This window comes from Macrotis lagotis, chromosome 1 (genome assembly GCF_037893015.1).
Source record: "Macrotis lagotis isolate mMagLag1 chromosome 1, bilby.v1.9.chrom.fasta, whole genome shotgun sequence".
Classification (NCBI taxonomy): Eukaryota; Metazoa; Chordata; class Mammalia; order Peramelemorphia; family Peramelidae; genus Macrotis; species Macrotis lagotis.
Genome location: NC_133658.1, coordinates 910,729,391 through 910,756,333, shown reverse-complemented (window position 1 = coordinate 910,756,333; position 26,943 = coordinate 910,729,391). Strand labels below are relative to the sequence as shown.

Sequence of the window (26,943 nt, the reverse complement as noted above, 5' to 3'; positions counted from 1 at the left end):
CTGCAGATTTATGCTGCCTCTTCCCATCCATGAGGTGTGTATTTGTAGGAGAGCTTGTCCTAGACTTTTGGGAGCATGTTCTGAAATTGTTTTCAGGGAAGGGGAAGGAAACAAGCAGATTTCAGAGCCTACTCTGTGTGTCAATGATTCAACTCTTGTAGAGCATCATCCAAACACCACTTTTTACCCCTACTTCCTGCTGCCTCAGTCCTATGCACCTCCATTGATTGGTGCAGTCCCTTAACACCTCAGCCTTCAGAGGAGGACATGTAGTCTGTCTTCTGCTAATCTCTCCTGTCTCCTATCCATTCTTCATTCAGTCACTTAAATAATTTTCCTAAAGCACAGCTAGAATCATGTCACCCTCTAGGTGCTCCCCAGGATCAAATACAAAATATTGCATTTTCAGAAGTCCCCTCTTCCTTTTCTAGTCTTCTTATGCCTTCCTCCTCAACAGGAATAGCCCCCCTGGGTGTTCCATGAACAGCTATTAAATCCCATCTTTTCTCAGAAACATTCCCCATCCTTTTTTTTTCATTTTTTGCTTTTTTTGGCAAGACAATCAGGGTTAAGTGACTTGCTAGTAAGTGTCAAGGGTCTGAGGCTAGATTTGAACTCAGGTCCTCCTGATTTCAGAACTGGTGCTCTATCCACTGCCCTTCCCATAGCTTCCTAATTCTGCACAATGCCTAGTCCATGGTAGCCTTGTAGAAGGCCAGCATGCGGACTGTACTGGGAGGAGTTAGGGAGTGGACACCTGAATGTGACTGGTTCAGACAAACACCTTGGCCATGTGGTGAAAGCTATGAGAAGGGTAAAAGGGAAGAGATGGGGGAAGGGTTGAGATTGTTCCTCTTATCTCACTAGATTTACATCTCAGAAGGGGTTGAGACCCAGGATAATAATGGGAAGGAAACCAGAGGTGCCCAGGATATGTCAGGCAAACACAGATAATATTTCCCTTAATATTTCTCTTTTGTCATTTTGACACAGTAGTAGGTGATTTATCATTTCCCAAAGGAGATTTATTAAATGCTGGGGATACAAATAGAAAAGAAACTTAGTTCTTACTCTCAAGAAGCTCCCATTCTACTTGCTCATTTCCTCAGTGCAACAATCAGGGACAATTTTAGGGTATCCGTGATGGAAAACACCATCTGTATCCAAAGAAAGAATTATGGAGTTTAAACAAAGACCGAAGACTTTAATTTTTTTAAGAAAAGTTATCTTATTATGTGATTTTGCTATCTCTCATAGTTTATTTTTTTCTTAAGTATATGATTTCCCTCTCAACATACTCAATTTTGATCAATGTATAAGCATGGAAACAATGTAAAGACTATCAGACTGCCTTCCATGGAGGGAGGGAAGCAAGATTAGGGGAAAAATTGTAAAATTCAAAAAAAAAAAAAGAAACTCCCATTCTAAAGAGAAGAAATCATAGAAATGTTAGATTTGGGGTGGCTAGGTGGTGTAGTGGATAAAGCACCAGCCTTGGAGTCAGGAGTACCTGGGTTCAAATCTGGTCTCAGACACTTAATGATTGCCTGGCTGTGTGGCCTTGGGCAAGCCACTTAACCCCATTTGCCTTGCAAAAAAATAAAAAAATCTAAAAAAAAAAGAAATGTTAGATTTCAGCTACATGTCATATGAGAAGGTCCCATCATTCAGTTAACATTTCTAAGCATCTACTAATTGAGCTAAGCCATGGGGATCCAAAGAAAGGTAAATGAGAGTCTGTGTTCTCAAGGACCACACAGTCTAATGGGGTAGACACAATGCAAACAACTCTTTACAAAGAAGCTAGAAACAAGAAATTTAGATAAACACTAGCAACAGCCACTGACCAACTTCTTTCAAGGAGTAGCTAAGGACTTTGAGTACTGGGAATGGCTTGGTGGAAGCAACAAAGCATATGGAAAGGTCTCTTCTTTAATACTATTTCCACTGATGAAATCCTATCCATTTCTAATGTGGAACTGTTGCCAATTATTAAAGATTTAGAGATTGAAGACAGAAGGTTTAGGGTCACTAAAAAGATGAAGGAATTCACATATTCTCTGGGAATTTAAAACTGCTCAGGAGTTTTATTATAGCAAATCATTATAAATCTATAATTAATCACTTTAAGAATAGGCTAGGTCAAATGAGAGAGAGAGAGAGAGAGAGAGAGAGAGAGAGAGAGAGAGAGAGAGAGAAGAAGAAGAGGAAGAAGAAGAAGAAGAAGAAGAGGAAGAAGAAGAAGAAGAAGAAGAAGAAGAAGGAAAGAAAAAAGAAAGAAGTAGCGGTACTTCCTGTTAAATACTTCTGTGATTGATAGGTTGGGCAAGGGGCTTGGGAAGTAGTCTCAAACCCTGGTCCAGATATCTTCCAATGGCAAGCTACATAATGGTCATTCCTGTCCCAAGGTGCTCGACACCCAAGTTCAACATGTCATTTCTTGTCATACCAGCATTCAAGGCCAAGGTTAGATGAAGGGGAAAATGGTGGGATAAGATGCAAAACAACAGGGCCAAGGGGAGACAGGATAAATCAACAATCCAGGTCAGTTTATAACTCAAGAGCAAACAGTCTTCCACAATTAATAAGATTTTTACATCAATGCCACATTCAAAATTCTCTACATCATTTCTCCCCTTCAAAATTATTTGGGACACAGATTTTTCTAGGTCTTTCAGGGTTCATTTGGAGATGTAGGCATTGAAGCAAGGTCCAGAGAATGATTGCTATCAGAACTAGCAAAACTGACTGGCATCTTGCAGAAGCTGGTCTTGGAGATGTATAGCTGGTAACCCAGAGAAATGAACTCAGGGGGAAAAATTGAGCAAAACAAAAGTGATATTTTAACAGAGAATGGTATTTAAAGAGGTCCAATAATTAGAAAAAAAGCTAGAAGGTCTATAAAGAGCAAAAATTATACTTTATAAGAGCGTGAGTTCCAATATGACACAGATTCATTAATAGATGCCACATTAAGTTGTAACCAAAAGCTCAAAAATAGTATAACCGTATGTACTGAATAAACATTTTAAAACTGCACATTATCCAAAAAGTAATTTGCAACAAAATTTTCTATTTTAATTTTAGCCATATTTAGAATGAACAAAAATTCTAATTGAATGGATGGTCTCCTTTAGAGATGTTTAAAAAGATAGACCAATAGACATTATCCTGGTGTAAGCAGCCACACCAATAATTCTTTTCCCTTAAGAGAAGCGGTGATAAAAAAAAAAATCGAATCCTATGTTAAAAAAAGGAATGCCAAGACTAAATACTTGCCAATTATTAAAGATTTAGAAGATATTGTTCCAATGGTTCACTCTTAGGGGTGGCTAGGTGGTGCAGTGGATAGAGCATTGGCCTTGGAGTCAGGAGTACCTGAGTTCAAATTTGACCTCAGACACTAAATAATTACCTAGCTGTGTGGCAAGCCACTTAACCCCAATTGTCTTGCAAAACCTAAAAAAAAAAAAAATAATGGTTCACTCTGGTAATTAATTATGGTGCACCTGGCATGATTATGGCAATCCGCTATTAAGGAGCAGGGAAGGACAAGAAGACATGTTCCCTTACGTTTTAGATGTCCTTTACAGGCAAAGGTTCCAGACAATCCTTTTCTAATCAGTCAGGTTCCAGATCTGCTTCCTTTAAGAAAAGCCTCTATCACCTGAGGCTGAGGTCCTTCTCCCAAAGGCCACTCACTCCATCTGCAACATTAAGGTCAAACCTCATAGGCTTAATGGCTTCACTGGCATGTTGCTGTCTTTCTGTTTTAACATACCTGATGTCAGACAGATCAATTATCAATATATCAGAATACAGTGATTACCTAAAACCAGAGCTTCAGGTGGTTTGAGTACTGAGGAGAATCAAGAGTGGGCCAGGCTGTAATTAGGAAGAAGAGATCCAGAGAAAATAATCCTAATTCAATTATTGCTTATGTACCTAAGGATGGTGCTATAAATGAAATACAATAAGAAGAATTTTAGATATAAAAATACAATAATCCTAATTCACATTTAGAACTGAAACTTTTTTATAAACTATATTTTGCAATCAACCCATTTAATTATTAACTAGGTTTAAAATAATTAAACATCAACTTTGATTAGATTGCCACAGAGAAATCTCAAATGATCACTATCATTTTATCTTCCCCATGTTACATAGGTGCTTTTCCCCCAAAGCAAACCACCACAGTTTAATTACAGTTTACACATACAGATAGGAACTTCTATACATAAATTTGTTTAATTACTAACCATATTCAAAAGACACATGACATGATGCTTTCTTTAAAACCATTAGAACATCTTAGGTGACTTCAAATTTCCAACATATGTTATTAATAACAATATAATAAAACAGTAGTAAGAACAACCAGGTATTCAAATCAATTAACACATGAGCTATCAGGGCAGCTAGGTGGCACAGTGAGCAGAACACCTGCCCTGGAGTCAGGAGAACCCGAGTTCCAATTTGACCTCAGACAATAATTACCTAGCTGTGTGACTTTTGGCAAGTCACTTAACCCTATTGCCTTGCAAAAAAACTAAAAAAAACAAAATAAACACATGAGCTATTAAATTTTACAAAATAACACTTCCATTATATTATATATTATTTAGTGATATTTGGAATCCAAATTATGGTCTTGGGTTTTGAGAATTCCTTTTCATTATCCTTACAAAAATAATCAGGTGTTAATTCCAGGCAAATGGCTTATATGTTCATAGGAGATAATTACATAATTATAAGTCTGCAAAAACATATCACATAACTGATAAAGATTTTTTTTCCCACATCTTACTCACAGACCCCCACACATTGCTGGGCAATGTTACAAAGTTTCAAATTGATATATTTTAAACATAATTTTGTTAGGCTACAAATGGAATAACAAGGTTCGATTACACATAGTTTTATCCTCTAGGATCTTACCAATAACCATGGGTGGGTGGCATCCTTAGAAATGCCAACCTTGATACCAAAGTTTGAGGCATTTTATTCAGAAAGAAGGATGAATAATAAAAACTGAATTAGCTAACCAATGAGATTTCACATAGATGACATGGTTTTACAATATGATTCTCTCATTTCTTATATTTGCTCAAAATTACTATTGACAAGGATCTCACTTAGGCTGGAGAGCAAAAGTTTACAAATAACAAGAGGATCTTCTCTCTCCTTATTCAAAATGTCCCTTGAGCTTTGTTGACTGGGTTAGGAATTCCCTGGTACCATCACTGTGATGATCACGTAGTACTGGCACAAGGCATTGTAGGAGATAGCAGAGTGAAATTTTATAACTATTAGTTAAAGGGTTAAGAGACTAATTTCTGATCAGAAATGTATAGTTCAGAAGTATTAATACCAATGTAAAAATATCAGATTAGATGATACATTTTCTTATTTTCAAATGACAGATAAGTATATTTTACTTTCAGTCATAGATAGGTAGATAGATGGATAGACAAATAGATAGATTGATGGATGGATGGATAGATGATAGAAAGATGGATGGGTAGATAGAAAGATGGATAGAGGGATGGATGGATGGATGGATGGATGGATGGATGGATGGATGGATGGATGGATATTCCCTCACACAACCATGTGATGAGTGACAAAAATTACAGACTTTCTTCTTTTACCATCAAAAAGTCAATATTAGCTTAACATCAAAACAAATCAAATTGCAGAATTTATAAATTCCCAAATTTGTTACAGAACTTCCCAATATTTTGAACTCAAAGGTGACTAAATTACTCTCCGATTAAGCCTTTTTCTTTTTAACCACACGGTGAGCACCTTTCCTATCGAAGATCTTCAGGCCCCTTGTCAAAGTCTCATGAATGCGTCTTAGATCAAAAGAAATTCAGACTCATTTCCAGGACCTGAAGTAGACAATAGTAACTAACTGACATGTCGGGCACTTTACAATGTCACAGAAATGAAACAATAAGTGATCCAGTCTAGTTAATGAATTACCAAGTAACTGCATTTTGTAGGCCTAAGAGAACACTCCAAGTCTCAATTGCTTAATATAGTTGGAATATCATTTCACAAGTGTTTGCGAAAGTATTCATAACACAAACGTTGTAACTCACACTTGCAAATGTAAACCATAGATGGAGCTCAGTTAACAATCAGGGATTATTTCAGGTCTGAATTACACAGACACAAGGGAGTTTCAGACACATAGACACAAACAGAGAGACAATTCTTTTTGTACAAAAGTTTCAAATTTACCAAAGTAAGATTTTTGGACTTCTGCCTGACTGGCACTAAAATGTAGAAATATTTTCCCATCTCTCCAATCCAGTGGATGTTTAAACACACACACACACACACACACACACAAACACACACACAAAGATATTTTTGAATCCTACCTGTAAATACTAGTCAAAACAAATAATTGTTTAAAATCAATTAGAACTTCCTGAGGCACCTCATATGTACAGTAAGATTTTAAAATAGCCCATAGCTACATTATTGGAGATATTAGTTATTTAGCACAGGCTTAATTAAAAATGAAATCTGAATTTCCTAGTCCTAGAAAAATTCAGTCTTCCCCTTTTTTCTTTTCTTTTTTTTCCTTAACTAATTGAGCAGGAGGCATGTCAAATCAATCTGCTCACACTTCCCCTTTTCTCCCCCTCTCAAGAGTGGGGCCCCTACCTGGAGCTAATGCCTTTAGGGGATGGGGAATTAGTAACAACATGTTAAATCTAAGGAAAAGACTGTTCACCCAGCTAGACAAGTTTTTTGGGAGAGATCTTGCCTATTGGTAGTTTAGAGTGGCAATCCAGCTGGGACAGAAGATAAGCTTTTGTAGCCTAAAAAGGGTGAGAACTCTTTTCTCTCCCCACCCCCCCTAGCCATCCTGGGGGGTGGGAACTGCAGAGAGGGAGAGAGTGTTTTCCTCTTTTTCTTCTTTTTCTCCTCAGTGAGAGAGAGAGAGAGAGAGAGAGAGAGAGAGAGAGAGAGAGAGAGAGAGAGAAAGAGAGAGAGAAGTTGAGCACAGGTTGAACCATAAATAAAGATTGCCCTCCAGAAAGGGTGGCAGAGAGAATCTATAACCAGCCACTTCCCTTCTCAAAGAGCCAAACAAACTTTTCAGTGAAAAAAATCCTCCCAGGGCACTCTTGGATTCCCCAAGGACAATTTGTGCTAAGGGCTCACAAATCACTTCACAACCTCAGCACTGCCTTACTGGTCAGTGTCTGACACAAAACCCAGGGCAGACCCATATGAGGGCTGCAAAACACAAGGATCCCATGGGCGGGACGAAGGGGGGAGAATGGTCACCACAAGTTGACAATGGGTTTGGCATCCCTAAAATCCCATCTCCTGCCAACTCAAATACCACTCACTCAGGGTCTCATTTCTGGATCTTATAAGCCACTGTCCCCTGCAAATTCCCAGGAACAAGGAAGAAATCTAAAATAGGGAGGGTGTTTACTGAGAGTTCAGTTTAGCCAGATCCAGAAAGAGAGCTTAATTCAGAGTTTCTCTCACCACATCAATGTCCAAACAGATCCAGACAGATTCAGTGTGATCCTGGCTTGCTCACCATAAATGTTGGTGGTTATTAATTAGAGTTGGAGATAGAAGACAGAAGATTCAGGGGTCACTGAAAAGGCTAAGGAATTCACAAGCTCTCTGGGAATTTAAAACTGCTCAGGATTTTTATTATAGCAAATTATTACAAATAACTACTTTAAGAATAGGCTAGATGAAATTAGAGAGAGAGAGAGAGAGAGAGAGAGAGAGAGAGAGAGAGAGAGAAGGAGGAGGAGGAGGAGGAGGAGGAGGAGGAGAAAGGGTAGGCAGCCATGAAACTTGGCTTAGTCTGGCCACATGGTACAGGAGAGGCCCATGGTGCTCCATGTGTCCTAAGAAAGAGTTTGAGAAAACTCATCCTGCTAGAGTCAAAGAAGAAGAAAAGAAAACAGAAAGAAGAAGAGACACTTCCTGTTAAATACTCTTTTGTGGTAGGTCTCACACCTTGATCCAGTTATCTTCCAATGGCAAGCTACATACTGGTCCTTCCTCCTAAGATGCTTGACCCCCAAGTTCAACATGTTATTTCCTGTCATGCCAGTATCTGTGGTCAAGGTTAGGTGAAAAGGAAAATGGGGGACAAGATACAAAACCACAGAGCCAAGGGGTGACAGGATACAATCACAATCAACAATCACGGTTACTTTACATCTCAGGAGCCTACAACCTTCCACAATTAACAAGATTTGAACATGATCAAAGCTACATTCATAATTCTTTACATCAGAAACATTTGATAAAGCACCAAGGATTTCCCTGGTGAGAATTTTCTTCACTGTGTTTTCATAGGCTGTATCTTCACTGGAATTGCCTCCAGTATAAGTGGCTACAGGCACTAGGCTGGAAGGATGGCTATTGCCAAGGCTCTTGACCTTCGAGGGTGTCTTTACTAGAGGCTAAGAGGTGATGGTGGAGGCCGGATTTTGCCAGCACACACTGCCTGCTGTCTCTCTTAGGATACCTGGTCTGGATTGCCTGCCCTGAAGAAGGCAATTAGCTGTAAATTGAGGAACATGTCTGACCTTTCTCTATAGATGTTGCTTTTCTCAAGGTTGTCCTGGAAGCTGGACCAGTGATCTGAGGACAGGCTGCCAATCCCAGGGCTTTTATGTTTATCTACCTATTGAGGGCAGATAGCCAGTAGTTAATTCTGGTATTGGTGAGGAAGATGAGTTCCTTCTCTTCCATGATTTCTCCTGACAAATAAGACTACCTGGGGTGGGCTAGAAGGAGTTCTGATTTTTTTTTTTGAGGGGGTACTGCCATTCCCAAGCCCCGGAGTTTTCTGAATCAGCACATAAGGCAATAATTTGGTCAAGTTGGTAGTGGTACTTTTTTAATGTATTTTTTTTTAATTACATGAAAAGTTAGTGTTCAGCATTCATCTTTTTGTTAGCTTTTGAGTTCCAAATTTTAACTTTCTTTCCTTCCTTCCCCTTCCCCATGACAGCAATCAATCTGAGATAGATTATACATGTATAATCATGTTTAACATATTAATCATGTGAAAGAAGAATAAGAACTAAAGGGGGGAAAGACTGAAAAGAAAAAAGAATAAAACAAGTTTTTAAAAAATAGTGATAAAAGGGTGAGTGGAGGCTTTCAACAGATCCTGGATTCCTTAAAGCAAGAAATGAATTCACACAAGGCTTTTTGACCCAGAAGAGGAATAAAAGGGCATAAATTTTATTTCACAAATTACTGTAAAAGGTTAAATAATAAAATAAAACTGATCAGCTAAACTTCTTATGAAGGATTAAGAAATCTTTCACAAATGTGGCCACACAGAGGAAGCTTCACAGTTGTTATAGCAACAGATCATCATCAGAAAACACAAGAGGCTGACCAGTCAAATCAGTGTAGAGAGAAGGAGAGTTTGGAGAAGGTGAAAACCCTTTAACCTGCTGTCTATGGTAGGAGGAGAAGGGCAGTGTTTAAGGAGTGATTAAAGCCTGGCTCAAGGCTGTATCCACTGCACATGTCCTAGGCTTCAAAGAACCAGTCCAGATAGTCATCTGGTCAAAAATACCTGAACCTGGAATCAACAAAAACATAGGGGTACATTCCAGAGTGTGTCTGGTGTCTGGTACATTCCAGCTTGGCCTCCCCTCACCAGTATCCTGCTAAATGAAGGTTCACAAAGCCAATCTAAAAGGGAAAGTACTTTAAAAATACAGAAAGAAAAGGATTATAACCTCTCTGCTTTACAATATTTTTTTCTAATATAGACAGGGAAAAGATTCCCTATTTCTCATTGCCCAGTGTTCCCCTGCTTCATTAGTATGGTTTGTTCTGCATTCAGATGCTGTGTTTTTTTAATCTGGCTGTGGATTGTCCTTGTTTATTCAAATGCTAAGAGGGACTGCATTCATCACAGATGATTATCTCACAGCATTGCTGTTAATGTATACAGTGTTCTCTTGGTTCTGCTTACTTCACTTAGCATCAGGTCTTGGAGGTCTTTTGAGACTTTTCTGAAATCTGGCTGCTCTTGATTTCTTTCAGAAACATAGTGTTCCATCATTTTTATACACTACAATTTGTTCAACCATTTTCTAATTAATGAATATCCCTTCAATTTCTAATTCTTTGCCATAACAAAAAGAATTGCTAGAAATATAGTTTTGTACATGTGGGCCTTTTCCCCTTTTGTATGGTCTTTGGGATAGAGCTCTAGTAGTGACTAGCATATAGTTCCAAATTGTTCTCCAGAAAGGTTGGATCAGTTCACAAATAATGCTGCTACTTTTTACTTTTAAAAATACTTTGAGACCTGGTCCTCCAAGATTCCTTTCTTCCCACTTTTTTCCATTAGAACAATTCAAATTCTTGGCTTTTTATTCCTTCAAATGAATCATCTTAAATTGTTCTAGCTCTATTGAATATTCCTCTGGAAGTAGTGAGAGGACCATGTCACCCCCTAAACCCTAATACCCTTAATATTTACCACTGTCTCCAGTAAGCCTTCATTATGTAAACTTAACTTCACGTAAACCTGCATAGTCCCTGGGGTCACAAAGAGAAACAGGACAGAACAATTGAACAACTCTGGCTTTACTTTCTTTAGAGATTTGGATATTGCTACTGTATCCTCTAGAGGATACTGAGAGTGTTTTCTGCCATGGCTTGATAGAGACCTTTAAAAGAAAAAGAAAGGATTTACTATATTTTCTGAGAGTCTACATGATTCACTATTGAGAAAATGTTTGAAGATATATCTATATCGATATCATCTCTATCTATCTATATAGATATAACTATAGCCATTTATTACTTCTCAGAGCAGAAACTACATTGCATTGGATTCACAGTTCTTGTTATAGTTCCTGGAACATACATAGCAGGAATGTTCCTATCATTGATTGAATATTTGGCTGCTTTCTTGAGAGAGTTGAATGGTGGGACAGTATTTCTAGCATTTAGGAGAAGTGATAAATTGCAGTTGATACTAGAGGTGGTTCTGTCAATGGTGATTTTTTATTGTGATATAGTGTTTAATCTATTAAACTTTCTTTGCATTGTTGTATTAATAAATTGTATAACCAATGAAGTTGATGATGGTAGAAGTGATGCTCTGAGTCCTGTGATACAGGGGATGTGAGCAGGAGGAAGGGAGGGAAGGAAGACAGGAAGAGAGACAGAGAGAGAAAGACAAAAACGAGCAGAGAGAAAAAGAAAGAATGGAGAAAAACAGGGTAGGAAGGAAGGAGATAGAATTTCTGAGAAAAAAATATCTCTAGATAATTTGCTAAATGGGGGGTTCTGACATATTTTCTATCTCTATTAATTTATGAGGAAATACCAAATATTCAGGAGGAAATATTTAGGGCAGCTAGGTGGCACAGTTGATAGAGTGCTGGGTCTGAAGTGAAGAACACTTTCTTCATGAGTTCAAATCTGACCTCAGACACTTACTAGCTGTAAGTGCTGGTCAATTCACTCATCCCTGTTTGCTTCAATTTCCTTAATTGTAAAATGATCTGGAGAAGGAAATGTCAAATTACTCCAATATCTTTGCTAAAGAAATCCCAAATAAGATCACAAAAAGCACAACATGACTGAAAACAAACAACAAAAATCAGAAAATACCAGTTGATTTTTTTTAATGCGCAGGAGAAACACTAATATGGAAAATGATTCTGTAGCAGTTCAAGAGAGGGTTGACTACCCAACCTAGTCTACAAATAGGGCTGTCATTAACATTTAACTTTGGTACATTTATGTACTTCTATTACTCCATCTTTACAGTCTTCCATTTTTCATTATCAATGAATCCCAGATATGGCCTCCAATATTGAGCCCATACTACACCAAAGGCATCTGAACAAGGAGGGGGCTGTAAACAAATCTTCCCTCTGCATAAAATGCTTCATTCAAATGAACCTATAATAGTTTTAACTTTGGCAGGTGGGAATTTTCTGTTCATATTGTTTTAAATGTTCACTCACTCTTCTGGTCCCAGAATTCCCTCCATGTAATCTATTGTTTACCCTACTTTCTTCATCCTATATTTGCAAAATTGCATTTTTACATGCAAGTTAGGAATATGATATCTACCTTTTAATAATGAATCTGGAGGTTTCCCTTGCTTCCTTCAAACTTTCCTGGTCATAATGTCAATATTTTCTGTCTTTTCTCTATTTTGTTCCTCTGCTGGGATTGTGGAACAAGTGTCTAGATCTTGTTCTACTTATCCTGAGCTCTCAGGCTTGCTGCCTTGAAGGGAAGAAGAAAAGTGACTTCCTTCTTTCTTCCTTTCCTCCTTACTTCCTCCCTTCCCCTCTTTCTCACATTTTCACTTCCTCTCTTTCTCCCTCTTTTAGTTTCTCCCTTCTGCTTTCTTCCCTCCCTCTTTCTTTTTCTCATTTTCTCCCATTCACCCTTCTCTTCCCTCCTCCCTTCCTTCCTCCCTCCCTCCCTTCCTTCTTCCCTCCCTTCCTCCCTCCCCCCTCCTTCCTTCCTTCCTCCCTCCCTCCCTCCCTTCCTCCCTCCCTTCCTTCCTTCCTTCCTTCCTCCCTCCCTCCCTCCCTTCCTCCCTCCCTTCCTTCCTTCCTTCCTTCCTTCCTTCCTTCCTTCCTTCCTTCCTCCCTTCCTTCCACACCTCATAGAACTATTGTGAGCCTTTCTATATTTTGTCACTTCAAAAATTAGAATTACAGTAACTTCATAGCTTCATCCTTAAAGATGATAGTTTTTCTTGGTCATGTTCAGGTCATTGTTTACTTTTAAAAATATTTTAACATATTAAATATGTGCATATATATATATAAATATATATATGTGTGTATATATGTATATATACATATATATATGTGTGTATATATATATATATATATATATATATATATATATATATATATACTTAGAACATGATTAGTGTTAGAGGAGGCCTAATGTTAAGGTTAAACTGCCCCCCTAGAATGAAGGTGGTGCTTTGACCATTCCTGGGTGTTCTGATGTGGCTTGCATAAAATCACATAGCATTTGGGGATGAAGATGCAGATCAGCAACCCAGCACCAGAGGCTAAGATGGCAAAGACCTCCACAGTCACCATGGTCTTTCCCTTGGTGCTTTGGTAGGCAGGCAGGAAAGAAGCCCAAACGCTACAGAACACCAACATGCTGAAGGTGATGAACTTGGCTTCATTGAAGGTGTCAGGCAAGTTCCTAGCCATGAAAGCTACAATGAAGCTCCCTAGGGCCAGGAAACCTAAGTAGCCCAGGACACAGTAAAAGGTGGTAATGGAGCCCTCATTACATACAATGAGGATGTGACCAGGCTCAAAGTCAGTAACCACATCTGGGAACGGGGGAGAAATGGCTATCCAGACTCCACAGAGGGTCACTTGGATAAGGGAGCAAAAGAGTACAACAGAGTTGGATACTCGGGTACTTGCCCCTCTTGAGCCTGCTTCCTGGCCTTGAAGCCTTGAAGGCCAGAACTACAATGATGGTTTTGGCCAAAACAGAAGAGATGGCCACTGTGAAGGTGATTCCAACAGTCATCTGTCGGAGGAGGCAACTGACTGTGGTTGGACGACCAATGAAGAAAAAGGAGCAGAGGAAGCAGAGGGTGAGGGAGAGAAGCAGAGTGTAGCTGAGAGTTCTGTTGTTGGATTTGACTATGACTGTGCCTCGGTGTTTCATGAAAATCAAGAGAACTGTGACTGTGAGGAGAGAGAAGACAAGAGCTATGCAAGACAGAGTCATTCCCAGAGGTTCTTCATAGGACAGGAAGGTCAGGACTTTGGGGAGGCAGCTGTCTCTGTGTGTATTTGGATATTGGTCCTCTGGGCATTTTGTACATTGCTGCATATCTGTTGGGGAAGAATCAATAATTACTCACTCCCTCGTCCCTATGCAGGCCCCTTTTCTGAATTCTAAGACTGTGGTCATAGGTTCTGTCCTCAGTGTCACTGGTGGTAGCAGACTTTTAGAACTATTACATGGGAAAATATCATTTCATTCAACTCTTCCTGGGAAGAAGATCATAGAAACATAGAATTATAGTTGAGGGAACATTCTGTACCATTCATAATAAATCTATTTTATGAACAAGAGACCTGGGTGCCAGAGAGGTCCATCACATGAGTAGTAAATGCAGGAACTGGGAATCAACTTAAATATTTCAAATCCATCTTTTCCCAGTATACCAAGCTGCTTACCTGAAGAACGATTCTTTTTCTACCTCAGCAGCCGGTGGATTATAGTTTAATTGTTCTAAGTCACTTTACTTAACATTTATGAGGCACTGTAGGTAGATAACTGGTTCCTATCTGTTTTAGATAACTCAAGTCATATCTATTTCTACACTGATCATCTATATCATTCATCTTTATCTTGATAAATTGATTTTGAAGTTATTGTATACAATTGAACAACTATATTCATACATGTATGTATTCCCTCTCCCAATGCAGATGTTGGCAGCTTTGCTGTGTGAGTGTGAGTATGATGAGTGTATGTATGTATGTATGTATATGTGTGTGTGTTTACACACAAAATCTGAGTCCCAAAGTCCATTGGCATGGGATTCTTCCATCATCAGTTAAGATCAATGCCCCAGACCTGCTTGAGGAGTGGAAATGGAGGAGAGCTGTGAAGATGAAGGTGAGAAAGGGAACAAGTCTTGGATATAAAACCTGGGGTCTTGATTCTTTCAATAATGAATAATGTTCAGAAATTTAACTTGAGTCTGGAAATCACATCCCCTGGGATAATTATATTTAAGGGAATAGATAGATGTAATTCTAACTCAATACGTTCTCTCTTTCAGAAGAGCAGAGGGGCCAAGTTTGTGACCCCAACCATCAGCTTCATCTCCTGGCAGGAATAACAGAGGATTGAAGTCTCTGTTAAAGAGGGATAGAGGGGGGCAGGTAGGTGGCACAGTGGATAGAGCACTGGCCCTGGAGTCAGGAGTACCTGAATTCAAATCTGGCCTCAGACACTTAATAATTACCTAGCTGTGTGGCCTTGGGCAAGGCACTTAACCCCATTGCCTTGCAAAAAAAACTTTAGAAAAAGGAGGGATAGAGGATGGCTGCCATCAGACACAAATAGGTGACTGTATATCCATATCTATAGCTATAGCTATATATTTATATATATATACAAAATGTCTGTATATATGCTTATGTGTATATTTGTATACACTAATACACATATATAAACACACACACACACACACACACACATATATATATATATATATATGTACATATATCCAATGAATTTATCCTATTCATACTTCTATTTCTCAGTTCTTTCTTTGGATGCTGATAGCCTCTTTCTTCGTATGTCCTTTATTTATAATTTGTATATTTATATTAGAATGATTTAATATCACAAAGTAATTCTTAAAATAATATTGCTGCTACTATATACAGTGTTCTTTTGACTCAGTTCACCTCATTTTTCATGAGGGGTGAGAAGGAAGGAAGAAAGAAAAGAAAAAAACAATTGATATGAAAACTTTGTTGTATATTTGGAAAGAATGGCAAATTGTCCCAAGTAGATTTGCGGTTTCATGTGCAATCATCTTTTTTTAATTGTATTTTATGGAAATACTTGTTTTGTTCTGTAAAGGAGAAATAAAATAAATTTGTAATACCAAAAAAAGGATGGGGAAAAAGAGGTTTGAGATGCCTATCCTGAGCCTCCTTAAATCAAGCAACAATATCTGCATATACTACATACATGCACACATATATATTATATGTATAATATATATAACATATATAATGACATGCCTACATTGACATTGATTATATATATATATATATATATACATATATATATATGTATATATATATATATATATATATATATGGCTTCTTCAGTGCCTACTAAATCCTAAGTTCCTTCAAATCCTGACCTTGAAGGTGCAGAAGTGGACTGGACTGTCTCACTGGTTGCTTAATTAGTCATCATTGAAAATTGTCAACCAGAGTTCAGAAACCACTTGTCAGAGATATGTTAAATATTATCAGATAGGCTAAAACTTGTCATACATATCCTGTTCAGGTAGGGATTAGCTTGAACAAAAGCTGAGATTCCTTCTTTGTTTTTTTTGCAAGGCAATGGGGTTAAGTAACTTGCCCAAGGCCACACAGCTAGGTAATTATTAGGTGTCCGAGGTCGGATTTGAACTCAGGTCCTCCTGAGTCTAGGATCGGGGTTCTATCCACTGTGCCACCTAACTGCCCCTTTCTTTTTCTTTTTAGTCCTACTGCCTAGTCCAGGTCCTGTGTCACTAAGAAATGTATAACCAATACTTATTGTATGAACTGAATGTTTTGATTTAAGAGCCCTAATCTGGGCAAGTTCCCCATTGTCTATTATTTTGTCTTCAGATCTACTAAAGTGTGGAACTGCTACTATCTGCATTGACAGAATGTGTACTTGTGTTCATGATATCACAAATCCTTATACTATTTAAGCTTCTTCCTCCATGTCCTCCGCTTCATCCTTCCTTTCTATCCTTACCTTAAATTAACTTCATTAGGTTGGAGAATTCCTGGGTGGAAACTCCTTTAACCAATGGAAATCAGTGATTATTCTGCACCCTATTATCTTAGTTATCACAGAACTTAAGAGCTTCAGTGACTTTCTCCAATTTTCACAATCAATATGTATATAGGAAGAGCCATATGAAAATATTTTAGAAGCCACCCACCACCTCTATGTACATTTCATTTTTGTTCCTTATTGTCATTGTGGTTCTCCCATTGGAGCCCAAAGCTCCCTAAAGCAGAATGGCATGGGGCATTCTCCCCTTGAGGTGCTCTCACCTCTGTGCTTCGCAAACTGTCCCTCTGGGCAGGGCTCGCAATCAAAGCAGCAATGGGACCATCCCTTTGAGGGGACCTGGCTGGACCCTGGAGGGCAACTCTCACTGCAGATGGATTGAGGAACCTGCAAGGAAGGAGAACACACATATGTTACTTAGGGAAATTACAAAAACCATTTTGCCTCTTTAGGGGTGGCACAATGGCTTAGCAATATTTCTATGACTTACCTGGATCAATTTGATGAAAAGGCTGGTTTTTAGTCACTTTAGGAATAGATACATGGAATATATACTTTGTGGGACTCTATAGGACATGGACCTGATCATGTCTATCCCCTATAAAATAAACTCCAGGGTTTCCCAATTGCCTCTAGGTTAAAATATATATTCCTTACTTAACCTCTAAAAACCTTCACTATCTATTTCCAGCCTAGCTTTGTAGCCTCAGTAGACATTGTCTTCCCTTCTGCACACTGAGATTCAATCAGATTTGCCCTCTCTATTATCCTTATTTGTAATACTCCATTTTCTGTCTCCATATCATTGCATTGGTTCTGGTCTGTATTCCATCCTTATCTTTGTCTCATTGATTCGTCCTCCCCCCACCCTGATAAATGTACACAAATTTTTTTAGGAAAGAAAAAGAGGGTTATTGAATTCTTTTATTCAAGACTAACTCAAACACTTCTTTCTGCCTGATTTTTCAGATGCTTCTATTTCTTAGGGTTCTCACTCTCAAGCTATTTTGTATCAACTTATTTTGCATTAAATTGATGAAAAAAGGTAAATTTGAACTTAATATAAGAAAAACTCAAGCAATGGTTGAATAAAAAATTCTTTTTGTCGTAAAATTTAAAAAGAAATCTCTGGGTTTGAATAAATACATGCTGAGATTCAGTAGAAATCTGAAATTCTATGATTAAAGAATATATGATCCTGCCCTTTTTCTTTAACTCCTGAAATCCCTTCCAACCTCCCTTGTACTGGTTTTTACTCCTATCAGTTTTCTCGGTTGACTGCATTTAATATTCCATGGGCTGAAGTGTTTTCATTTCTGCTCCAAGTAAGGGGAATTGCACTCAAGTTGCCTTTGAATTCACTTAACTAGAAAACATCCACTGCTGATGCCCTCAGTACTCTGTATGCATTATGCAGTTTCCATAAGCAGTAGAGTACACTGGACTGACTTTTTTTTTAAAGGCTGCTCAAAGTTTATTAGTTTCTGTTGAGAATAAAGTAAACGAAGTTACTGAGACTGCTGGAAAGCACATAGGTGATTCAGATAGTAAAAAAAAAGTGTAGTTTCTTTTATTTGATTTTTGGTGTTTTGCTTTTGTTTTCCTTTTAAACACACACACACACACACACACACACACACACACACACACACACACACACACACACATTGCAACTACTTCTACACTTAAACAGCCTGTCTATTCTAAGGGAATAGGTGGGAGAGGAAAGGGGAGGGGGAGGGGAGGGGAGAGGAGGGGGAAATGGGCTCTGATGCCTAGCACACTTCAGAAGCGGGAGGAGCAGCAAGGAGGGTTCTGCTGCTCATGCAGAAGGCCCAATGTTGGTTTTACTGGGCTCGCTGACATGCTGCCTCCTCATGGCCTCCTGAGCCAGGTCACAGGTGATCGTGCCTTGAGCAACCTGGAAAGTTCCTGAGTTCTCTGGGGATTCCAATACAGTTGTCATGAATGGATGATTCGACTTTCCAAAGAAGAAACTTGCTCACCAGTGGCCTGGGTCTGGTTTAGGAAGACCTGGATAGTGGGGGATAACTTCCCCAGAGTACTCAGCACTTCCACAGAAGCTGTTGCTGGAAGTGGAACCCAGACGCCTTCAGTAGTAATCATGGGTTGCTGCAAGTGAACCACTGGACGGGATTGCTGCCATGTTGCTTGTTCTTCTTGTGATGATGTAAACCTTAGTGGTGGCTCCCGAGCAGCCCCTGCCAGGCGGAGGGCTGCGGTAGACTATCATGGGTGACCTGGATTGGGGGAAAGGGGCTCTAGGCCACAGAGCCCATTTGTAAAGGAGATCATGGGAGGAAACTCCACGGCAATGGAAAATGTGAGAGTTCTTTGGGTTTTGAACTGACTTTTGATATTATAACAAGAATGATAATTACCACTCATCATGCTATAGAACCTTTGAGATCAAAGATCCTTTCCAAGAAGTAGCTCTACAAGTCAAATAGCATAAAAAGTCATTTCCCGATTTTTGTAGAAGTGCGGCTCAGAGAAAATCGCAGTTGTCAAGTAACTTAGTCTCATTTTTCCTACCATATTACTATGACTCACCTGGGTTTTTCCTCCTATCCATTGGATCATACTCTTATTGACGGTAATTTCTTTTCCATGTGGGGCTGTACAGTCCACATAGCCAACATTGACCAGGTCAAAGAAGCCTTCAGAGTTTTTCTGTACATTCAGAATTCCATACACAGAAAGTAGATCTCCATTAGCATCGAAAAAAACTTCAGTTTTCTGAGGTGTCTGGAAACGTACCTTTTTGATGTATGGCAAGAGCTGCAGACAGGAGATATTGAGAATAATGAACTGGACTTGAATCTCACTCCATTTTACAGGCATCTATATTAAGAACCTATTATTCAAAGGCACAATTAATTCTTCCATGAGATGCAAAACCATAGCAATCCAATTCACTGGTCACAATTGTAGCTTCTCATTCTGTCCAGCAAAATGAACTAGTCATCTATGTGTGTCCTTTGGATTAATAATTGAGTTCTAAGCAAATATCTATTTCTGAGAGTCAGTATACATCTACCCCAAAACTTTGCCTCATTATTCAGGATAGAGTTGACTTGTCGAGAGCTAAGTGGATCTGGCAATTTTTGAATCAGAAACCAGTTGTGTCCTGCCTTTCTGTGCTTAACATAACCTTGGCGCAGAAAACATGTGTACTTGGAAACTTTACATAATTGTTATTTGTTTTCCATCTTAGCATGAAATCAATTAGCAAATAAATGGGGAATAATAAAAATAGAACAGTGGAAAATAAAAAGATATTCCAAGTGGTCATGAATCTAAAACTCACCTAAAATTAACTTCTCCACATAGCATAGAATGTGCTTTAAATTCAGATGAAATTCACAAAGTTTATTTAGATCCCTATGATTCCCTTTGCCCATTTGTGACTGAAGAGAGTTCTAAAAACTCAATTCAGTCTTTCAAGAGGGCTTGTCATAAGATGATGATATACAAACTCAAAACTCAAGATCCCAAGTATTTTATGACCACCATCAGTTAGTTGGTACAGTATTATAAAAGGCTGGTCCTGAAGACAGGAAGACCCAAATTCACATCCATTCTTAGACTCTTTTTTTTTTGCAAGGAAAACAGGGTTAAGTGGCTTGCCCAAGGCCACACAGCTAGGTGATTATTAAGTGTCTGAAACCAGCTTTGAACCCAGGTACTCCTGACTCCAGGGCCTATGCTTTATCCATTAAGCCACCTAGCTGCCCCTATTCTTAGACTCTTAAGTGTAACCATGGTCATCTCACTTAACCTGTTCACTTCAGTTCCTTCATCTGTTAAATGAGCTACTAAAGGAAATGGCATACCACTCCAGTATCTTTGCTAAGAAAACCCTAAATGTTGTAATAAGGTCAAATGTGACTGAAAGGACTGAACAACCACAAACCATGACTCCTTAGTTTTTTGTGCTCCAGAATTCAAGAATTTTTTGATCTTAGTGATCCTCTATCTTGTCAATATGCTTCCTGGAATTGAATATGACACTCCATACATTATCTGATTGGGACAAAGGACAGTGGAACTAACCAGCTATTGTGTATTTTTAATTGTAGTTTATGATAGAGTTCACTTTTTAGATGCTATTTCCATGATATTATACTGATTTTGCAACCCCAGATTTCATTATCATCAATCATTTCTTCCCTATATTATATTTCTGAGAGTAATTTTGAATTCAAATGTAAGAATTTATATTCATCTAGATTCATACTTGGCTTTCTTAGACTTATTCCCCCCTCTTTCTAGCCTGTTGAATCTCTTGAGGCTACTACTTTCTCATGAAACATAATAGCCATTTATCATGGATTTATGTCTATTGAAAATTTAATAAATGAGTTATACATGCTTTCATCCACTTCATTTGATAAAAATGACAGATCATAGATCCAAGGCTGGATCTCGGGGGCAGTCAACAGGAGACTTCTTTTCAAGCTAACATCAAACCATTAACTACTAAGCACTGGAATTAGCTTTTCAAATAGTTGAAAATCCAATTAGCATGTAGTGTCATGTACTTCATATTTCTCGACATTTTCCATAAAAATAGCATGAGAGACCTTATCAAATACCTTGTTATAATCCAATAAACCATTGCATTTTTCAACCCTTCCCCTGCCCCTCTTTTAAACCAGATATGTAACAAACAGAAGGATGAAGTCTATGAAGTCATTGATATAGAAAGCTCTCAAAAGAATGAAGTCCCTCTTCCATCAGAGATTAGCACCTTTTCTTTAATTTATAACTTTTGAGTTACCTAAAAGCTTTGGGGAATTATATGACTTGGGCCAACTCAAATAGCTAGAAAGTGTCAAGAGTTAAATTTGAACTCATGTCTTGACAACTCAAAAGCCAACTCTCAGGACAAAAGATGAAGTCTTTTACCCACAATTATATGACTACAATCTGGAGACTTGCCAATGAGAGTCTAATCCTTAGAATATCATATGCTCTTTTATAAGTGACCAAGTAAAAAGCTATGGGGAGACTATTCCCAAAATAGGAGAGATTATGGGATGACAATAAAAGTCTTCCAATTGGCTGAGTGAACAGAAGAATTAATAATGATTTTTTAAACCTGAAGTGAGTTAGTATACAGAAGTAACAACGTAAGTAACAGCATTTTTATCTTTTGATTTTTTTTAATTCATACAAGTGAGTTAGGTGAGAACTATAGTAAATAACTATAAATTACATTGTGTCATCAGCTGGTCTGGATTGATGAACACATGATACCTCTATCTTTTCCTCTTTCGCTGTCACAGGTAAATGAGTATGCAGAAATGGAATTGATGAGAATATTGAATGGTTGAATAGCCATCAGAGGACCCAAATGCAACTAGAAACTATTTCAGAGTCCACTGAACAAGAAAGCAGTGGAAGATGATAGAGAAGGCACAAGTTAAATGATGAAGGATGACAGCTAGCCAACATCTCAACTTTGTGAGATGGAGAAATAATACTACTTATCAGCTTAATAAAGACACTGGTCCTCAGAGTTCTGCAGAGGGACTCATCCAAAGTGAAATCCTATCAGTCCACAAAGAGAGAAAAGGACTTCCAGAATCAAAGGTTTTGATTACTCCTCTATTCTACCTGATTTCCACAGATTTTCCTCATTACTTTTTTACCCAAAGTTTGATCTAACTTTCTGCATGAAACTTTTATGTAAGAGTTTGGGGGGAATGTTTTATAACTACTATTTGTGTTGAATGTTCTCAATAAATGTCCTTTTATAATTGATGCCCTTCATGGGAGGTCCATGCTCAAGTAAAACCGCAGATTTGGACAATAAATAAGTAGTTAAAAAGAATTTCTCACGTAAACTTTTTTGGTGCACAGAAAACTTGGGGTCACAAAATCAGCTCCATAGAATTTTTGAATTGCAAAGGTTCCCAGTGGCAATTTGCTCTAACCCATATCTCCAGAAAGGACACTAGGAGATGCAGTGGATAAAGTGTCACCCTTGGAGTCCAGAGGACCTGAGTTCAAATATGGTCTCAGACGTATATTAGCTATATGACCTTGGGCAAGTTATTTAACCTTGTTTACCTCAGTTTTCTCATCTGTAAAATGAGCTAGAGAAGGAAACAGTTCCATTATCTTTGTCAAGAAGACTCAAAATGGAGTCATAAAGAGTCAGACATGGCTAATAACTAAGCAATAATAACAACATCCATCTCAGGGGAATCCTGTATAAGATGTACCACAGAAGTTGTCACAGAGCCTATTCTTGAAGTTGTCCACTTTGGAATAGTTCTAAAGGTTTTGTTGTGGTGTTTTTCCCTTACTTCAGCCCTTTTCACACTAGATAGTTCTAAATATTCCTCTCTATCTAGCATGTAATTTATTTGATTTTGAAGTCCAAGCATAATAATTTATATGTATTGATATTATTTTGAATCTTATTAGATTTATCCCACCATTCTCACCCGTCAAAAACAATTTTTTATTTATGCTGTTTATTCAACTGAGATGTATACTCATTGTCACATTTTTTCCTTTGTTTTCTTGTTTTTAGGGTTTTTTTTTCAAAGGCAAATGGGGTTAAGTGGCTTGCCCAAGGCCACACAGCTAGATAATTATTAAGTGTCTGAGGCTGGACTTGAACTCAGGTACTCCTGACTCCAGGGCTGGTGCTCTATCCACTACACCACCTAACTGCCCCAATTTCCTTTATTTTCAAGAGTTACTAGTATGCTTTCATCTCAAATGCATGGTTATAATAAATGTCTATATATGCATTATTATATATATATATAAATATATACATATATGTATGTGAATTTATATACTTATATAACTATAGCTTACTTGAGTTCTCTCACCTGCCAGTGTCTTAAGGTCTTAACATTTGGGCACATCCTGTTTCCAATGGGTCCGTCTCTTACTTCACAGGAACTCAGGTCCTGGAGTGCATGGGCTATAATGTACACTGCTTTGTAAGCATTGTAGGCTATGCTCAGTTTTCGCACATTGAATGCAGGACCATCTTGTAGGTGCTTTGATCCTGTGCAGAGCTGACCTCTTCCAGTCTTTCCACTGTTCCCCATGAAACTAGGATCCTGGTTCTTCCATGTACAGTTATAGGCATTTTCCCAAAAGATTTTTACAAAGATGTCCTCTGATGCCCTATATGGATGAAGATGGCTGTAGAACTTTGGAAACTCTTGAATTGGTGGAGGAGGAGAGATGCTGATAATCTGACAAACATCTGGGTTGTACCTCATCAGCTCATTCCATTGGACATAACTTCTTATCCATATTTTTCCAGCATTACTATTTATTGAGAAGAAATCAAAGAAATTAAGAAAAGTCCAAGTACTTAGAATTGCAATGATCACTTTAGCTGTTGATTTTTTCAACATATATAAACCTTGTTGGACTCTCTCTGGAAACTGAAAAGTAGGAATATCAATGAGGAATTCCCAGCAGATGCCAAACTTCTCTAGCTCAGCACTCATAAAGGAACTCCCTTGATGTCCAAAATTATCATCATGAGAAATAATTCCTACCCAACTCCATCCAAAGTGGTTTTAGCAAGAGGGCAATACCTTGGATCCAAGTTTGGTCATTGGGAATTGTCCTTAGGAATGAAGGAAAGTTGGTCTTGTCACTCAAACTGATTATGCTGGATGCATAGCTGATCTGTAAGGAAAGGACATTTCCTAGGGATGAAATAACAAGTCCCAGGACTAACCAAGATCAAAAGAAATGCAGTAAATTGGGAAATAATGTTTACAACTAGTGTATCTGACAAAGGACTCATTTCCAAAACATATAGAGAATTGAGTCAAATTTATAAATAACAAACTATTCCCCAATTGACAAATGGTCAAAGAATATGCAAAGTTAATTTTCAGATAAGGAAATCAAAGCTATTCATAGTCATATGAAAAATTGCTCTAAATCATTACTGAGTAGAGAAATGCAAATTAAAGTATCTCTGAAGTACCACCTCATGCCTCTCAGATTGGTCAATATGACCAGAAAGGACAATGATCAATGTGGGAGGAGATGTAAGAAATCTAGGACACTAATACATTGTTGGTGGAACTGATGTGAAGTTATCCAACCTTTCTGGAGAACAATTTGGAATTATGCCCAAAAGTCAATAAAAATGTGCATGCCCTTTGATCCAGCAATACCACTACTGGGTCTGTATCCTGAAGAGATCATGAAAAAGAGTAAAAACCCCACATGTACAAAATATTTATAGTAGCTCTATTTGTAGTTTCAAAGAATTATAGAGGGGATGGTCATCAATTGGGGAATGGCTGTACAAATTTTGATATATGTATGTGATGGAACACTATTGTTCTGTTAAAAATCAGGAGAGATGGGATTTCAGAGAAACCTGGAAACACTTGCATGAATAGATGCCAAGTGAGATGAGCAGAACCAGAAGAACTTTGTACACCTAAACAACAACATGGGATGATGATCAACCTTGATGCACTCACTCATTCCATCAGTGCAACAATCGGGAACAATTTTGGGCTGTCTGCAATGGAGAATACCATCTGTATCCAGAGAAAGTACTGTGGAGTTTGAACAAAGACCAAACATTATCTTCAATTTTTAAAAAATTGCCTTATAGGGGCAGCTAGGTAGCACAGTGGATAGAGCACAGGCCCTGGATTCAGAAGGACCTGAGTTCAAATATGTCCTCAGACACCTAATAATTGCCTAGCTGTGTGATCTTGATCAAGTCACTTAACCCCACTGCCTTCAATAAATAATTTTTTTAAAAATTGTCTTATGTTTTACATAATTTTGTTATCTCTAATGTTTCTTTGTTCCTTAAGCATATGTTTTTTTTTCTCTCAACACATTCAATTTTGATATTTGCGGATCATGGAAACAAATGTAAAGACTATCAGATTGCCTTCTGTTTGGGGGAGGGAGAAGGGAAGGGATGGAGAGGGAAAACTATAAATTTCAAAATCTTGCAAAAAAACGTGATTGGTAGAAACTATTGTATAATTTTGGACAAGAAATGAAATATTTCTTTAAAAAGATGTGCAAAAACCATTTAGTTAATAAATGTCACTACATCAACTTCTAATATTAATAAATATTTACTATACCATCTAGCATTTAGGCAAACATCCCCTGATCTTTCACATAAAATGTTAATCTCTCTCTCTGTCTCTCTCTCTGTCTCTCTCTGTCTCTGTCTCTCTCTGTCTCTCTCTCTCTCTCTCTCTGTCTCTCTCTCTATATATATATATGTATATATAAAATGAAGCAAAAAGATGGAATGAGAATATGAACTTTTATTACATATCTTTTTTAAAAGAATTAATATTTATCTTGATAGTAACAAAATTACCCTCAGTATCATTTCTTGCTGAATATTCTCATTTCAGATCATTTTAATATTTTTTACTTATTTGCTCTTTCCTTTTCTTTCCCTCCTATGTTTTCTCTCTCTTTCCCCCTCCTTCCCTTACTTCCCTCTCCTCTCTTCCTTCTTTCCTTCCTTTCTTTTTTTCTCTTTTTTGACATTTCTATTGTTATAAACAAACTCTTTTTCCCACCCAAGGGGGGGGAGATTCCCAATAGAAATCAGCATATAATTGATATTTGATCTATAATTTGTTAATCATGAGATTTATCCAGGTTTGTCGCGCATCTTTTCAATATATAATCTTTCATACTAAAATTGAGAAATTTTGCAACTTGTTCAAATTTACAGAGTAATATTACTTAGAGATGAGATTTAAACATTGTCTTCTGGCTTTAAAGATTTCATGTTATTTATTATACCATACTGTCTCTTCCAAAGACAAGCAAAAAAAAATCATCATATTGGCCACGTTTGAAAATATCTCTTTCCCCCATATCTAGTGCATCCTTTCTAAAGAAAGAGGCAAGAAGCATGCATCATTATGAGTTCTTTAAAGTCCTAAATGGTTCTACATTGATCAAAGTTGTGAAGTCTTCAAAGTTTCTTTGCTTTACACAATTTTATTCATTGTTCTTCTGGCTCTGCTCTTTTCACTTTGCATTAATTTCTTTAAGTATTCCCAGTTTCTCTAAATCTATCATATTCATATTTTCTTATTTTCATATACAAGTTTTGTTTTTCCAGGTATTCTCCAGTTGAGGGGCTCCCATCTTATTTCCAGTCTTGGTTACAACAATGATAAAAAAATGTGTTTTTGTAGTTATTTGTACACTTGGATCCTTTTCCTCTTTTTATGACCCTTCTTTTAGAGGGGAATATATACTAATTGCTATGTACACATGGTTTGGTAATTTAGGAGTTAAGTTTCAAATTTCCTTCCAGAA

General features: G+C 37.8%; 1 protein-coding gene across 1 annotated transcript; it reads right to left on the bottom strand.

The window, feature by feature from the left end:
• Window positions 1-689: 689 nt before the first annotated feature.
• LOC141508841 (vomeronasal type-2 receptor 26-like) lies at window positions 690-23,876 on the bottom strand. The gene is given in 8 exon segments (XM_074217821.1): window positions 690-803; window positions 8,531-8,689; window positions 10,517-10,706; window positions 13,009-13,449; window positions 13,451-13,886; window positions 16,863-16,986; window positions 19,174-19,401; window positions 23,475-23,876. Coding segments are annotated over 8 exon segments (2,094 nt in total).
• Between the last annotated feature and the right edge of the window lie 3,067 nt (window positions 23,877-26,943).